The following is a 17,943-nucleotide window of genomic DNA, read 5'->3' as shown; positions in this document are numbered from 1 at the left end:
AGCGATTTTAAGATAATCGCATTTGGAGAGTGTGCATCTGTGAGTCTTTACATGGTTTCTTTCAGTCCAATGAATTAGTGACTTATAAAAAAGTAATAACAAATAAACAAAATTGTTGCTTAGGAAAGTGCCATCCGTATTTGTTCACATTGCAATAACTAGTTGAATAGGTCACTTTGGCGAATGATTTATTCTAAAATATTTATTTTTAATAAGTTGGTTTTACTATTGTATATAGTACTATTGTAAAACTAACTGATCTATTTTCCATTTTTATGTCAGCTAATCAAAATGATATAAATTTTAAATAAAATTTTGCTATATGGTTGTATTAATTTATGACATGGGTAGTAGATTTATAAGTAAGGATCTTTCTACAGATGAATTACTATCTGAATATTTATTACCTCGTTCTTCTTTAGCGTTTGACATACCAAATTTTTCTGAGTTAGCTAAAGAACGTGTTCAACGTAATAATTTATTTTTGAATGGAATACGTAGCGAATTAGAAATATCCAGTAAGGATTTGGCAGCAATAAAAATTCAGAAAGTCTACCGCGGTTATGTTGGTCGAAAGAAATACTTTGGTATACTTTATGAATCTATCCAAAAAAGTGAAATTTTATCAAAACAGTATCAAGAGCAACTTGCAATTGAAAGTGAAGCTTTAATTGATAGTTATCGCATAGAAAGAGAATTAGAAGATAATGATGTAGTAGAAAGAAACAAATTAAGATTCTTGAATGCAAATGCTTCTGTCATACAAAGAGTATGGCGGAAAAAAAAAAGAGGCTTAGCTAAAAAAGAACATATTTGTTGTTTCTGCAATGATGAGTATTATCCAAGTTTATATGAATACTATAGTAAAACAAGAAAAATATGTTTTTGTTGTGAAAAGCATAAAATCTGCCATAATGAGATAGATTTTTCCTCTAAATTGACAACAATGATAGATGACAGTATTGTTTATGACGAAAATATTTCTTTAACAAAATATACATTAGATGAAAAGGCTACAAAAAACTCTTTTTCTCAGATTTCAAATGTTCTAGAAAATAATTTTGATAAGAATGATAAACTTAAAAATTATTTAAAGGATGAATATAGTCCTAATTTTTTTATGGTACACCCAAGTTTGGAATACAATGATAAATGCAAAAGAAACAAAAGTGAGTTGTTAAACACAATTCTTCATTCTTTAAAAGAAAAAAAATATTCTAATTGTTGGAATCCTAATTTTACAAACTCTGAATTTTTTCATTGTGAAAATTTGTCATTACAGGATCTACATTGGGTTATCGATCAATTGGAGCATGAGGTATCTAACAAAAGCACTATTCTTGTAAATCACTTGATGATTCGAGATGGTCTTTATACAAAGCGAGATTTGTTATTAAAAGGTTTAGATAAACTTAAAAAAATGTAAAGGTTTCAAAATAATCTATATTTGTTATAATTAGTTAATAGTAATATGTTACTTATAATATAAATATAATGTCAAGTTGTATTTAATTTTGTTTATATATTTAGAAAATTTTCTCATTGTTTACATAAATCATAAATTTTATATATGTTTTTGTTATATATAAATATTTATATTGAAAATTTTAAAAAGTTTTTTTTTGTTATAAATCAATTTTAAATAAAGTGTTAACTTTTTTTGTTTGTATATTTTACATTATAAGTAATTAAATTTCTAAAATCTTCACACAACAACTCCAGTTCAGCCTTAAAGACATACTCTTAAAACTTTTCTACAGCATCAAAATCCCCTCTCTTTTTCAAACCACTCACCTACACATACACACATGCTGTGGGGTGAAAGCTTTTAAATAATTTTTGGTGCTAACTCCGCTCAAACTAAAATTATCTCTAATTTGATATATAGCTTATAATATTTTCTGGTGTTTTATAATAATACCTATTATTCAAAAGGTGTAAATTATGTAATTTAGAGTTTGTAGTAGGAAAAGGTTGTCAGAAAATTTTAGTTTATATTCTTATAAAACTCAGGTATTTATCAGTTTAAACTAAAAACTTAGGTAAAAAATTAAACATTGATAATTCTATTAAAGATAAAATTTTGTTTATACTTACTCTTCTTCTTCCAACACACTCCATCTTATGCCAACGGGGATGTTGGTATGATATTAGTCATTTGAGTAACAATTAATTAATCAAGAAAAAGTGATTTGTTTGTTTTTTGTTTTTGTTTCTTTAGTTTTCACAACAAATGAAACTTTTTATCTACTCCTACATTATGTGTTGAGATATTTTGAAGTTTATCCAGAAAACATTATCTTTCATGTATCTATGTATTCACATAAAAGTATTTGCTACTCCAACATTTAAAATTGTTTTTTATTAGAAATATAAAAGGAATATGAAGTGTATTATATCTAACAGTTATTTAAAATTGTTTGGTCGCTCTATCCATTGTTTGTCAAAAATTGGAGATGAATTATTTCTTGAAGCTTTAAATGATGGGCTTGCTTTACGCTCTGTAAATTCATCCAGGTCTGCATATGCATGCTTTAATTTTACAAGAGTTTTTTTTTATGAATACGACCAAGGCTGTGAGTTTATTGACAACTCAAATCCTGCTGAAATGCTCAAGTGCAAACTTTCAATGAAATCCTGTCTCAATATTTTTAAATCTTTACAAAGCATCGAAAAAAATGTTGATCAGTGCAAAATTGAGTTTCGACCAGATGAATGTCGTTTGATTTTCACTTTGTTTTGTAAGTATGGCATTACTAAAACTTATAATTTAACCTATCAAGAGAGTGAAAGCCTGCAAGCAATATTTTCAAAAGAGTTATGTCCAAATATGATTGTTGCTCAAAGTAAAGTCCTTCAAGATACTGTTTTGAATTTTCCAAATAATTGTGAAGAGATTGTTTTAACTGTATGTCCCCAATTTGTCAAAATCAAAAACTATGTTGAACCAACCGAACCAGATTTTAGCAAAGTAGTTAACACAGAAATGACCCTTGCACCTGAAGAATTTGATAATTTTCAGATTGGTATTGATACAGAAGTAACATTTTGTTTAAAAGAATTGCGTGCCATTCTTGCTTTTACAGAATTTGTCAATCAACCTTTAGCACTTCATTTCGAACATCCTGGAAAACCCATTATCTTTGCATTGGATAATGATGAAGTGTATGAAGGTCATTTTGTCATGGCAACATTGTGTGAAAATAATTCTTTTACTCAGCAATCTAATGTTTCAGTCAATCTGCATACCTCAAGCATTCAAACTGATGTCAAAGCTGTGAAAAGTAGTTCAACTGTTAACTTATCTAGTGCTCTTAAAAATAGTTCAGCTTTTGACTCCTCAAAACATATTAGAAAAGAAGTTTTAACTAAAAATAATCTGAAAAGGGAAAATTTTCAGAAATCAAAGGGTCAAGTAAATTTTGACAATAATTGTGCCGAAGAGGATGCTGATCCTTTTTTTTCAGAATCCTGTCCTTATACTGAGTTTATGAAAGTACCATCTACATCAAGTGTTACGAACTCGCTTTCTTCTAGTTTTATAAATTTACAGACTTCAATAAATGACAATGTAACTAAAGAAGCATATTCAAAAACACCACATTCTCCTGTTAAAAAAAAATCCAAGTTTTTTGATGACACAGATACTACAGAATATGTGAAAAATAAAGAAATTCAACTTTTATGTGCTGATACAGATGATGAAAGCAACTAGTTTTTTTAAGAAAAGAGTTAAAATCATAAAAGCTTAAACTAAGTTATTTTATTCAGATGTTTTTTTTAATTGTGTCATAAATACTGTGTGACGTCAGAAAGCACAAAGTATATGTTAATCAATATTCAAGTCATCTGAAGATGCATTCGCGTTTTATACACATTTTATTACCTTACTGCGCAAATTTATTTATTGTGCCAATGCCTTTGTTATTTGTTTTACTTTGTTTATTTGTTCTACTACTAATTAAATGTTTCATTACTTTTTTTTTATCAACCAATCATAGTAAATGCGAATGATTATCAGTTTACTGTTAATCATACGCTTCCATGATTAAAAACTTTTTGCCATTTTAATTTTTGTAGATATGTTATATGCATATCTGTATCCCTATAACATTGATTTCTAAGATTTATTGTAAATTATGGAATTGATTAAGGTTGCTTAATTTCTGCAGGCTACCAGCAGGTCATTTTGCGTAATTTTCGAAAGCATAATTAAATAAATAATTAAGACAAAAAACGAAATTAACTACAATAATACCAACTTCAAAACAGTTAATTATAGTTTATTTCTTATCACTTTTAAACAGCCTCCCAAATTTACTTTTTTAAACAATATGCTTTGTTAAATATATAAAATGAAAAAAAAATTATTTAAAAAAATATTTAAGGAGGATGGGGAGTAGGGTGTGTCATACTTTTTTTTTTTTGAATTTTACTTTGCATAGTTCAAAAAAGGGTGAGATATAATATTAAAAGTTCAGAACCGTGAAAAAAAAAAAAAGTTTTAGCTACCAGGGAGTCAGTGAGATCATTTCACTAAAAGCCAGGGGGGAAGGGGAGGTAAAAACTTAAAAAATGGAAGTATTAAAAAAAAAAACTTACAAAACGTAGAAAAACGTCATCTCTTTTTGGAAAAAAATTTTTTTTTTGTAAAAACAAATAGAGAGGTTTGCCCCCTCCCACTGCCTACCACTGAAACTGTAAAATTAGGTTGTTTTGGAACTAAAAATAAAACTTTTATATAGATCCACACAACATTTACTGGCATTTATTAAAATAAAGTACAATAAAGATTAATTTTTAAACATTGTCAAGCTAATAAGGTTTTTTTTAGATAGATTATGTGACATCAACTTCTGTGACAACTCTAGTCCTTTAATCCAACCATCTCTTCTATCTTCTGTAAAAACATTTTCGCATGTCTGGGTAACTTTTTTTACACATCTTTCGACAGCTTGAGTGTGGCAACACCAGTTTGGTACAATCATTGGTTTAAATGAATACTCTTTGATGTCTTTAGTTGTCATGCAACAAGTCAAAGGTGGTTCAAAAGCTTCATTCCAATCAATAAGATCCTTGAGACAAATTGCCTTAGTATTGATATCTGGTGTCCTTCTTGGTCTAACAGATAGATCTCCTAGTTGTTCATTTTCATCACCTTCTCCTCTTATTTCTAGAATTTTGAGTACACTGAAACTTCTCTCCTCTTTATTTTCAGAACAAAGCATAGTTTGAAGAATAGATTCAGAGAAGGCATACCAAGCAGATCGCTTAATAGTTGGAATGACAATATTCTGAATATCGAGTGACTGGTGTTGAAGCAACTTGAGCTGGTAAAGAACATGTTTTGGTCCTTCTGTCCAACTATGTTTAACTTTGATGTTAAACCAGACAGGAAAGTACACTCCTACAATGAACTCAACTAGTTTAAGAAGTTTTTGGGCTGCATCGCCTTGAAGACCATGATGAGATGACCCAAATTCTACATATTCTATTGGCTGTTGTTAGCCATCTGGCCATGTTAACAGGGCCAATTTCAAGAAGTCCTAGTTGCTGAGGAACATGACCACTGCGTATAGCGTTAACTATTTGATAGCCGTAATACTGATCTGTAGAAAGGTCGTTAACCACATCAATACTTAAGTTAATTAGAGGCTCACCAGTTTCAACTTTACTAAAAAAAGGGTTAATTTCAAGATTGGTTGCTTCATCAAGTAAGCTTCCAATGGGTCCACTCCATTTTTTACCGTTTTTAGATTCACCATCTAACAATTTAATTAGACGTTTGAGTGGTAATTCATTGGTGTGTAGAGCACATACAATCCAATTTAACTTTCGCCCTAATTTCAGCTCCATAAAGTGCATTACTCCTCCTTCACAACCAGTGTTTACATTGGTAGAGTCTCCACCAATTGCTTTTAAGTGTACATTAATATTCCTCATTGCAGTATACTCAAAATCTTATCTGCTATAATTTCAGCGTGGATCTTTTTTGCTTCTTTAGCTGGAGTGAAATGAAATAAATACTTACCATCACCAGAACAAATAGTGTAATGTTCTTCTTTAACTTTAGCCGGATACTGTCTGTCTGATCCATCTACAGTTAAAAATACTTTAGTAAGATCTTTTCGTCCATCAAAAAATATGCAGTCAATAATCTCTTTATTGCAATAATCATCAAACTGAATAGCAACTTCATTCATTACTTTATCCCTAGCTCTCCGAACTATACTGTAATCTATTATTAATCATGTGTCACTTTGGGATACAAGTCCGCCATCTATCCATGCTGCAGTAGCTATGACTGCAGTTGCTCTTAAACAAACACCATATCGAATACTGGCCAATGCAATATTAGAGATATCTTCATAATTTTTAGATTTTTTAAAATATTTTGTACAAGGCTTTTGAATAGAAAAAATCTCATTTTCATCAGATTCAAACTCTTTATAATTATCATGTTCGTTATCTTGTTCATTTTGAGTATTATTTTCTTCTTGTGTTGTGTGTTTTTTTTCTCTTGTTTGTTTTTCTTCTTCTCTTCTTCGTTTGCAACTTTGTACTTTTTTGAACCTTTTGGACTCCATCAAATCAGCAGGTCCAAGTTAATATGAACTAAAAGATCCAATCTTTTCTCTTTGGGCTAAAAAAAGGTAGCAACATTTTGCTTACAACTAGACAAATTAAAATAAAAATTTCTTTTTAAAATAATCAAAGAGATCAGTAAAATATTATTAAATTTGATTTTCAGCTTTACTAACACTTTTATAATGGTTGTCGTATTTTCACTCATACCTTTTATATAAACCAGCTCAATAATTGGTATTTTTCTCTCCCTAGGACAGATGCAGGTAATGTGGGCACCAAATTTACAGTCAGGAGAACAGCATTGCTCAGAACAAAGAACTATTTTACAGTTACACTCCACCAAGTCAAATAGTTTGTCAATAACGAAGTTAAACTTTTGTTTTATAACTTTACTTGCTTTGTTTTGAGAAATTAGACTAGCTTTGTTCCATGCGTCTTGAAGTCTTGTTACCAAATTATGTTTTAAACAAATTACGGGAGGCACAAATAAAACATTGGCCATTTGCCATTTTTCTGAAAGTTTATTATAAATATCCTGGATCAACTCAGAATTACTATAGTTTCTTCTGTTTAGTTTGCTTGTTTCTCTTAAAAAAATACCATATCTTAGGACATCTCTCGTTGTTGGCAGTTCAGCTGTTGGCAACTCTTTTCCAGATCCCAAATAATGACGTAGACAAGAACCATTTTTCCATCTTGTTCCAGTAGCCATTTTAATTTTAATATTATTTTTTATCTAGTAATTTTTTAAATTAGAAAGATATAAATATATATATATATATATATATATATATATATATATATTATATATATATATATATATATATATATATATATATATATAACTTGCATAACAAATATTAAAGCAAAATACTTTTGAATAAAGTTTTGTGTGTAGCCATTCATCAAATAAAATATATAAGTTAAATTACATACAAAACTTTGCAAAAATACTAATTTTTAAGTATTTTGTAAACCAAAATTTCTGAAAGAGTATAACTATTAAACGAATTTTGCTTATCCTGCTATAATTTCTTTTGATAAGGTTGTTGTAAAGCAGATATAACTCTAAAATATTGAAATTAACCCAAAAAATATAAAAATATCAAAAATTCACAATTTCTGTCAATTTTCAAAGCAGTTCCCTGGTAGCTTAAAATCCTTTAAATTCAAATTTTTTGATATTTCTGAATTTAATATGTTAAACCTCACCCTTTTCTGAAAAATGCCACTGATAAGTATGAATTTTTAAATTTTGTCCATAGTATGACACACCCAAATGGGGAGCAATCGCCCCCATTGCACTCCCTATGGATCCGCCCTCGGCGTCAGATCGGAAGTTTTGATATTTTATTATAAAATGAAAGAAAAAATTCCCACCCCTTCCCCCTCTTATTAAAATCCTCTTGCTTATTAGATCTGGACTAAAATTCCTAACATCTTAGAGTAGAGAAAACATGTTTTTAGGAAATTTATATAAAAGCTTTAAACACTTTGTAAAAGTTCTAGCTCTATTGATCTATAATCGCGTCTAAACTAAGGACGTTATTAATTTTATTTAAAACAATTAGAAGCAAACCGACTGAGTAAAGTCCTAACGAGAGTTTAACAAAGTTTAAAAAAAATCTTTATAAAAGTCTTAAATTCTGTATAAACAAGAAAGAAACTTTAAACAATTATTTTAAACACAAGCAAAATTTTGCTTGTGTTTAAACTTATAAAAGTTGAACAAAGATACAAAAAATTTTTTTTTTTTTTAATTTTATTTGAAACCTAATTTATAAATTGTCAAAGTTTTTATAAACATTTCCGATTTAAGTTTCACTGATTCGCTTGAACTAAGTTGAGTGTGACACATTTTTTAAATAGTTTTATATTTATTGTAGTTTTGGCAAGTTTAAAAGTTCTTATATCATTTGCTTTATATGAACTTTGATACAAATTCTTTTAAAATGAATAACTAGATTGCTTTGCCGTTTTCTACGTATTCGAACCTTTTTGTTAAATTTATGGAATATTTTTAGTGACCTTAGTAAAAAAATATTTAACGGGTTATTTGCCAAACATACGGATATAAATAGTTTTTTAACTATTATATCCGTATACTACTGTTATATTGCTGTTTGATAATTACTCAGTTAATTTTTCACCACTAGTACGTCCTCTTAACTACTTTAAGTTTATTTGTCATTAGGGAATATTGTTTAGATGATAAATCTACGCGGGGCTCTTATGGTTGTTGCCATAATAAAAAAATTTTCTATCAAGTACATATATTTTTAAAAAATTTTTAAAAATATTTAATATTAAAATTATCTATATTAAACTAATTATTGTTTTATTTTTTTAACTTTACGTTAATATGTTCAAACTCTAGTGAGTACACGTTTTTCCTCAATTCCATTTTCTTAATATGGCATAAGAAACTAAAAAAAGTTTTGCAAACGGTTATCCTTTCAAAGTTTAAAAAAAATTTACAAATCAAGACTGAGGATTTTTGTTGTGATAAAGCTAGGAACAACCATCAAAGAACAACATCTCATACAACTTTTTACACGCATGATGACTTAGTTAAATGAAAAGTAATATCATCACGCATAAATGAATCTGTGGCGCGAAATTTTGGTGCTAAAATAATGAAATTAATTTTTTCATAAAGAAAAATATTTTAGCAAAAATCCAATCCATTTTTGTTTGAAAAAAAAATGCATAGAAAAATTTAGCTTTGACTTTATTAAAAGGTGCCTTTTTTGTGTAATATGAGCATGCTCAAATTACCCAGTGTTTTTCATTGAAGTGTTTTTCATTAAAATTTCATTACAGTATTTTTCATTAAAATTTACTAGTTTAAAGTCCTATAATAGCAGTGCTTTTAATCGTCTTTTGAATAAAAACAAAACAGTAAAAAAAATTTATTATTTTAACGATATTAAATATTTTTCTGTAATTTAAATTCAAAAATGTGAGTTTTTATTGTTCAAAGGTTTGAGTTTATGAAATAGAAAAAATAACGCACAAATTTTTTTGTTGTTGTTGCGGAAAACATAGTAGTATTGTTTCAACGAAAAGCGGCTTAAATTTTGATCTTTTAATGATAAGTTTTGTTAATGAAGAATGATAATATTCCAAAAATTAGTTCTAATTGTCAGGTTGGTATTTTTTTACTTAATTAACAATGGATTCATTCGAACTCCGTCTCGTCGGATTTTTCTCGGTTTTTCGGAGTTTCGGAGTTAGAGAGAAATCGAGAAACTTCGACAAAACTTCGACAAAGTTTTTATAAAATATCAGTTTTTTACTGGTAAAATTGTATTTTTATTTTATTTCTACGCGGCTTTTACTATAATTCGTGTTGTTTTTGAATGTAAGTGTTCTCTTTGTTTAATAACAGCACTAATATACTTCGCAAAGCAATTGGTAATGTACAGTGGGCCAGGTGGTGGTGGTGGAAAAATACTCAAAAAATAAACTTATTCTGTTCAAAACCATACAATAAAACATACTCCTACTTTTCCATTGTCCATTGTACTATTTCAAAAACTTTTTTGAGTATAATATTATTTTTTTAATAATAGTATATTTTTAAATTTACAGAAATCAATTACGGTCTAATAAAATGTAATGCATAATAAAATACCTTTCTTTTTTGTCAAAAAAGCAAAAAAAATTTAGCAAAAATATAGTAAACAGTAACTTTTAAAATATTATGTGAATGTGATATTAGTTAATATATTTTAACTATTCAATAGTTTACATATACAAAAAAATATATATATTTAGTCAAGATCATTATTTCCAATATATACAAAAACTGGTCTTAAAACAACGGTGTAAGTTTTAAACATATAATACTTATATTTTGTACAAGTAGTATATTGTATATCGTATGATCAAAATAATTTTGTCCACCATAAGCCTTAAATCCGGCCCACTGCGCATTGTGGCAAAATTGTGTAATAAAATGTTATCATTGGTAACAGGTAATAAGAACTAATGCTTAATTATATTCACCTATTAGATTGAATAACTTAATTAATGACTTAAAATGTAATAACTTATCATAATTAAAATAAAATTAAATACAAATATCTGAGGTCATAATCAAATTGATAACTTTTCTTTCATAGAGAAAAATGGTTTCGGAAGTGAGGAATTATCTTGTTAAAGTTGTGGTATATGATGAAAAATACGGAGATTGCAAAAAATGTCATAAAAGAATCGCTTGTCCAGGATGGACAAGCGATCGACGTGTCCTAATTAGACACGTTAAAAGTTGCGAGAAAATAGATTTAAAACCATCCAGTTCCAGACAGTTTTGACTAAAATGGTGTTAAACTATCTTCTTACCAAGTTGACAGCTCTTGATGGATTTTTTATTAGGTCCATAACTCAATCTGAAACACAAAGAATGCTTTTTGAAAGTTATGGGCATAGTTTGCCCAAGTCAGCGTCCACAATTTCAGAAAAAATTAGGATGTTTAATGATTGCTGAATTGGCTGCATTGAAAGAGAAAAGAGAAAAACTTAGAATAACAGGTGACGAATGGTGTAGCAATAGAGGTAGAAGATACTACAATTTAAATGTTCATCACGACAGAACGTATTGTTTAGGAATGGTAAGGTTGCCATCTCCTTGCTCTACCAAAACATTAAACATTTTGATAACGGAAAAATTAAAAGCATTTGGTATAAATAGTGAAGATATTGCAGGAAAAACTACGGACGACTGTAGGTGGATGATGAAACTGGGTACCATATTTAAGCACCGCGGAAGGGCATTTAACTGAAAGTTCATGCCTTCTTCCTAACCGATGCCGGTTAGAAAGCCATTTATTAGATAAAACTTGTTCGTTAAAAAATTGGGATAAAAAAATATTTAAGTACTAAGAAATATGAAAATATAAATTTTTTTAAAATTTATAATAAATTATAAATCGAAATATATAAAATTAAAAAAAAATACAAGTACAATGTGTAATTAACTACTAGTTTATTTTTTAATTTATAACAAAATGTTATCGAAACTCCGATTTTTTCTCGACTCCGACGGAGTTTTTCTCGATTTCTCTCGACTCCGTTTTTTCTCGATTTCGGATCCTTTGTTAATTAATGCCATTTTTTTGAACTAATATAAAGTGCTCATATTACCAAGTGGTCTGGGTAATATGAGCACTTTTGCTACTTTTTTAAAACCTCTGAGTTTTTAAGAAAAAAGTTCGGGTTCCCAAATATCTTAGCGAATCATGAGTAGGAATCCCTAAAAGTTGTTTATTCGCAAAAATTTTGGATATATATATATATATATATATATATATATATATATATATATATATATATATATATATATATATATATATATATATATATATATATAATATTTCTTGAGCAACACAATGGCAAAAAATGTGAACATATTTTAAAGAAAAACACGATATTTTTTAATCATGACATGTTTCGTAGTTAACATACTACATTTTCAAAAGATAAAATTACAGTTTAAAACTCTGGATATATATATAAAATTAAAATTTGAAGACATTAGATATAAATATTAACAGACAAATAGAATTGTTACAAACCAATAAAAATTATAATACAAACTATGATACCGTAAAAAGCAAAAAAATAAAAATAAAATTATAAGTAAATAAAAAAAAAACTAGGTAGACAAATTTATATTATAATGAACAGTTTATTTATTTAATATGGAGTGCTTCTTTAATTTTCAAATTGTTTTTGTTAGAAGTAGTATCCAAAATTTTAAAACAATTAAAGTTACTTTTACAATTAACAGATGAAATTAAATGCTTATAAACATTAGATTGTTTGTCACTTGTAAGATGCTCATGAATCCTTGTTGTTAAGTGTCTGGAGGTTTCTCCAATATAACTGGTATTACATCCAGTACAAGAAAATTTGTTAACAACATTGGGTTTGAGCAGCTTAGGAAGTGGATGTTTCATACATAAACTGTTTTGTAATTTGTTGGTAGTGAAAATTAAATTAATTGTAACATCTTTACAATATTTTTTAATAATTTTATTAACTTTAGATTTAGTAAAATTTGAGTAAAATCCTATTAATGGAAGCTTATAGTATCTTATATTATGGTTATCAATACTATTTATCATAGATGGATTTAACTTTTTATCAACAAATAATTTAATTTCAGTGTCAATTATTTTAGGTGGATATTGGTTATTTTTTAAAACATTAAATAGATTTTTTATGTCCTTATCAAATCCTAGCCATGTGTTGTTGATTTTATACGTCCTATCAATTAAACAACGTATAAGACTAATTTTATAACAATAGGGAACAAAACTGGAAAATATTTATAGTTTCATTAAGTGGAATATTAGTAAATAAGTTTTCAACATCATAGGAAACTATATATTTGTTAGTTATATCAACTTGTTTTAATTCCTCAACAAAAGAAAAAGAGTCACAGGTGGAATAAAATTTAGGTATATAACGAGACAATAAATCAGAAAGATATTTGGCAAGTTTATAATTATATGTTCCGATTGTTGAAACAATTGGTCTAAAAGGTGGTAGAGAAGAATCTTTTCTGAGTTTGTGCATCTTAGGTAAAACATAAATTCTTGGTGTTTGTGAACCAACAGGATAAATTTTATTGTAAACATCATTTTCAAAACGATTATGTTTTTTAAGTTTCCTAAGATACCCTTGTAAAGATTGTTCTCTTTTAATAGTTGGATCGTCTTTTAACTCCTTAAATTTAGTTTTATCACTTATAATATTAGTTAAAGATTTAATATAGTCAACCTTATTAAAAATAGTTGTACCATTTCCTTTGTCTGGTTTTGTGATTATTATGCTTTCATTTTTCTTTAGTCTTTAGTGTATTTATATACATAATTGTTCGCTAAATGAGAAAGTTCGCTTTTAAGTTAAGGTTCCGAATCACTGCTTCTAAGTTGAGTATTAAGAAACTGTGCAATGCTATCAAACTGAGCGAAAATGTCCGTCTATTTTATAAATACTGGCGGTAGAGCAAAATTAAGACCGTTGTTTAATAATTCTATTTCATCCTGTTGTAAAGTGTTTAATGACATATTATTAACAAAGTGTTGGTGTTTAGAAAGAAGGCTAGTAAATTTTGTTTGGGAGCATAAATTCTTCTTGTTAGTTTAAATAATGGAAAGTTCTTTTTTCTTTACGGTGTTTTTAATTACTTTTAACAAAAAATACCACTGTATAGTTGTGCAATTGTTTCTTACTTAAGATTTTAAACCATTTAATTTGTTCAACAGGGATTTTTGTTCGTTGATTCTTTTACGTAATTCTTTTTTGAGTAATCGCTTTTTTATCGAAGTTATATCAGAGTGGTTTGCATGAGGTATGTTAAAACCTAGATACTTTGGACACACTTTAAATAGTTTGCAGTTTTTAAAAAAGTTTTTATCCAAACGAGCTTTGTTACTTTTAACATAAAGCTTTTCCAGCTTTCGTAAAATATGTTCGGTTAAAAGTCCTTGTGAAGATTTTGCTAGATCGTAAAATATATTTCTTGAGCAACGCAATAGCAATAAATATGAACATATTAGGCCGGGTGAATAAAAAAAAGCATTTGCTTTTACTCATCAATTGGTCAGTTTTACGTGAATAAAAACTTAAGCAGTTTTGCACAAATTTTTATTCACGTAAAGTTCAGCATTTCACTCAGTAATAGCTCATCTTTACGTGAATAAAAACTTAAAAAATAATTTCTTAAATTTTTATTCACGTAAAGCCGACCAATTACTAAATAGAAGCAATTGCTTTTTTTTATTCACCCGGGCTATTTTAAAAAAAAACACGATATTTTTTAATCTTGACATGTTTCGTAGTTAACATACTACATTTTCAAAAGATAAGATAACAATTAAAAACTCTGGATATAAATATAAAACCACAATTTGAAGACATTATACGGAAATATTAACAGACAAATAGAATTGTTACAAACCAATAAAAATTATAATACAAATTATGATACCGGTAATAGCAAAAAAAAAAAAAAAAAAAATTATAAGTAAATAAAAAAAAAAAAATAAAAAAATAAAAAAAAAAATAGATAGACAAATTTATATTATAATGAACAGTTTGTTTATTTAAAGATGGGTTTTCCCAAAAAACAAACTAAAAACAAACTTTAATATTTTTATCATATTAATTGAGTTTTTTAAATACTTCTTTAAAAACACCGAAAATATAACATCATTCTGGTCAGATATTTTCGTACGTAAACTTACGATAAAATGAGGATTTTAATTTAAAATTTGAGCTATTAGAAAAAAATGCTTTTCAAAATGTTTTATTTTCATAGTGAGATCTCGTAAAAATAATATTAGTTTCAGTACTAAGTCTTTATACGATTGATGCCGCCTCCATTTTTGTACAGAGTAATAAAAGACCACAGACCGAAAAAAAATTTTATTCCGGTTTCAAAGGTTTCTGAGAGTTTCAAAAAATTCAAAAGCGTCCAAAATTGATAAAGCTATCATTATTTTTATAGGTCTATTTTGATGTTATCAACTTATAATCTTCGGTTCTGATTAAAATAATTCTAACCGTTATAATTAAAAGAATAGAGAGATACCATAGCATTATATCAAAGTATTCTCTGAATTTAAGAAATATTAATCTGTTTCTTAAATGTTATTTTAATTATGAATGTTATTTTATTTAAGATTAGTTTCATATGAATACGGAGAATTAGGATTTTTTGACTTATGCTTATTGTTGGTGAATATTTTTTGCAGTATGGAAAATAAAATAATACTGTTGCAAAAGATGTTCCCATATATGTATATATATATATATATATATATATATATATATATATATATATATATATATATATATATATATATATATATATATATATACATATATATATACATATATATATATATACACACATACAATATATAGTAAAAAAATATTCAAAATTGTAGTTTAAAATAAAATATATATAATTGCATATACAACTTTTTGCTTTACATTATGGATAAAAAAATTACAACAAATCTGGAGCTTGAAAATTTAATAAATAAAACCCGCCGTCAATTATTTATACTCTTCTGTCGTTGCGCTTCTGATAACATTTAATATTTATCTAAACAATAAATTATTAAGTAAAATACTACAGAGTTAGTTAATGTTTAAAAAAATTGTTTTTTGATGGATATTAAATCAATGTTTCTTCCAAATCTAGACAATGGTACGACGTTAGCGCCGTTTTTTTCATAATTTTGAACTCCATCAACAACCTTTTTATTATCTTTTTGTGCTAAATTTTTTATAGCATGATCTCTTGACATAAGTTTTTCATGTTTGTTTGATTTCTTCACTTCATCATTTCTCTCTGATGATCTTTCTTGTTTTACTTGATGTGCATGTGAGTTTTTCAAGTATCGTTGATTAAAATCTTGTTGGTCACCATTAAAACGCTCTCTAAATGAAGGATTGTATTGTGAACCAAAAGTTTTGAATGGTGTTTTTTGGTGAGTGTTATATGGTGAATCGGATTCTCTCGTCTCGTAGTCACGCTTACCAAAGCGAGTTCTTCCAAGAGAAGACATTGTTTCAGTGTACTGATTTTGACAGTTAATTAAATGGATTACAAATGCAAGCATCAAAAGCATCATCTTTGATATCCGAATATGAGCTCTTAAATTTTAAAAATATTAAAAAAACAATTTATTTACGCAGTAAATTGAAAAAAATATGTTGAAAAGTCTACTTAAGCAGTAAATATACTTAGTTTTTCACAAAAACTCAATTAATTTATATAGAAAAATTTTCACTCAAGAGCGGCTTTTAACTGATTAACTGAGTTTCTATAACTGATTAACTGAGTTTCTTTTATACAATTAATTATTGAAATATAAAATACTTTTGAATATTAATAAACGTACAAAGATATATTTTTTCTTTCTTTCAAGTAGTATGATCTGTTTCAACTTAATATGAGATAGATCTTAACAACTGTGAATTGAAACAAATGTGAAGAAAAATTAAAAAATCTCACCTTGTAAAGAAATAAATAGTTCCTGTCTTTTTTAACTATTATTTATGAAATTCTGACTTCCTGTCGCTTTGAGTGATTAAAGAAAAATAATTTAATAAAAGTATAATCGCATAATGCATTTTTAAAATATGAATGTAAAAGGCATTCTTTTAAATAAATTTGTTCGGTTTCATTAAGAATAAATTCAATAAACCATATTTTAACGGGGCGCCTAATTATCATCTCCTGGCGTAGGCGTGTTTTATAAATACTCAAGATGGCTGAAATGATGAAAGAAAGTTGAAATCAAAATAAGTTAAAAATATGATACATGATTTATGAATCAATTATCAGGAAATTTAATTTTTAAAACCGAGCCTTATGTGTCAACTTCAATGAGTTAAATAAAATTTGTTTTAATAAAGAATTTTGTGCGTTTAACCTCACGTTAATGTTACGCACCATAAAACACACATCGCTAATCCTATTTGTTAGTTTCGGCCTATAAAGTCAGTTATTAATATATAGAAACATAGTCTATTATTAATGATATGTCTATAAGTATCAAGTTTTTTACTATCGAGCGTATCAAGCTATGTAAAACTGTATAACTATGTATTACAATTGAGAATATGTATTACAATTGAGAATAAAAACTTCTAAATTTAACTAGTTTAATGATGATTCTTTCAATTAATGATTGTCATTTGACAAGACAATATTTATAAGATCTTTTTTTTAATATTTTACAAAAACCTAATCTAAAATCATCACGTGTCTTTTCACTTCGGTTTTCTTAAGGTAAGCACTTCATCAAGAAAATATACATGGTTTTTATGGGTTAAAACTTAAAGGTTCTCGTTAATATTTAGACACTGCCCAGTTAGCAAAACACGTCAACATTTCTGGAAATATTTATAAGTTGACTTTAAATCTAAGAAACTCAATTTAATATGCTTCCACATAGAATTACTTTCTACATTTTGAAAAACATAAATATCATAGACAAAAAAGTAATAAACAATATGTAAACCTTTTTTATAATTTTTTTTATTTGTCTTATAAATTGCATTCATTGATAAATTTATTTAGCCATAGTTACACCATAGTGTACATAATTGAATAACTGGTGTATTTAGTCAAAGGCAAAACAAAGTTTACATAGGTTAACTAATTTATCTAGCCGTATTTAATGCTCTTAATTTACCAAGAGTTTAGGCGCTACTTTTTTTATTTTTAAACCTTTTCAAGGCAAAAAGGTTTCAAGAAGCTAAGTTGTTAGAAACCTCGAGCACCCATTTTTGTTAAAAGAAAGGTTTTCTACAAGTTTTTTTTTT

At 27.2% G+C, this 17,943-nt stretch overlaps 2 protein-coding genes and 1 long non-coding RNA gene across 3 annotated transcripts; 2 read left to right on the top strand and 1 right to left on the bottom strand.

Moving 5' to 3' along the window:
• The first annotated feature begins 76 nt into the window (after positions 1–76).
• LOC136084621 (uncharacterized) lies at positions 77–1,661 on the top strand. Its single transcript, XM_065804947.1, has 2 exons — positions 77–1,169; positions 1,283–1,661. Exons 1-2 carry the CDS (start codon positions 323–325, stop codon positions 1,315–1,317), a joined length of 882 nt encoding a protein of 293 aa, XP_065661019.1. The 5' UTR covers positions 77–322; the 3' UTR covers positions 1,318–1,661.
• Positions 1,662–2,200: 539 nt separating this feature from the next.
• Positions 2,201–3,966, top strand: LOC100201992 (cell cycle checkpoint control protein RAD9A). Its single transcript, XM_065804945.1, has one exon. The coding sequence runs from the start codon at positions 2,384–2,386 to the stop codon at positions 3,713–3,715; it is 1,332 nt and encodes a 443-aa protein (XP_065661017.1). The 5' UTR covers positions 2,201–2,383; the 3' UTR covers positions 3,716–3,966.
• Positions 3,967–15,545: 11,579 nt separating this feature from the next.
• LOC100198437 (uncharacterized) lies at positions 15,546–16,629 on the bottom strand. Its single transcript, XR_010640687.1, has 2 exons — positions 16,515–16,629; positions 15,546–16,266 (listed from the first exon to the last, which is right to left on the bottom strand). It is a non-coding gene; the product is annotated as an uncharacterized LOC100198437 (long non-coding RNA).
• Between the last annotated feature and the right edge of the window lie 1,314 nt (positions 16,630–17,943).

This window comes from Hydra vulgaris, chromosome 09, assembly GCF_038396675.1.
Source record: "Hydra vulgaris chromosome 09, alternate assembly HydraT2T_AEP".
In the NCBI taxonomy this organism is placed as follows: domain Eukaryota; kingdom Metazoa; phylum Cnidaria; class Hydrozoa; order Anthoathecata; family Hydridae; genus Hydra; species Hydra vulgaris.
This window is presented reverse-complemented; position numbering and strand designations above follow the sequence as displayed.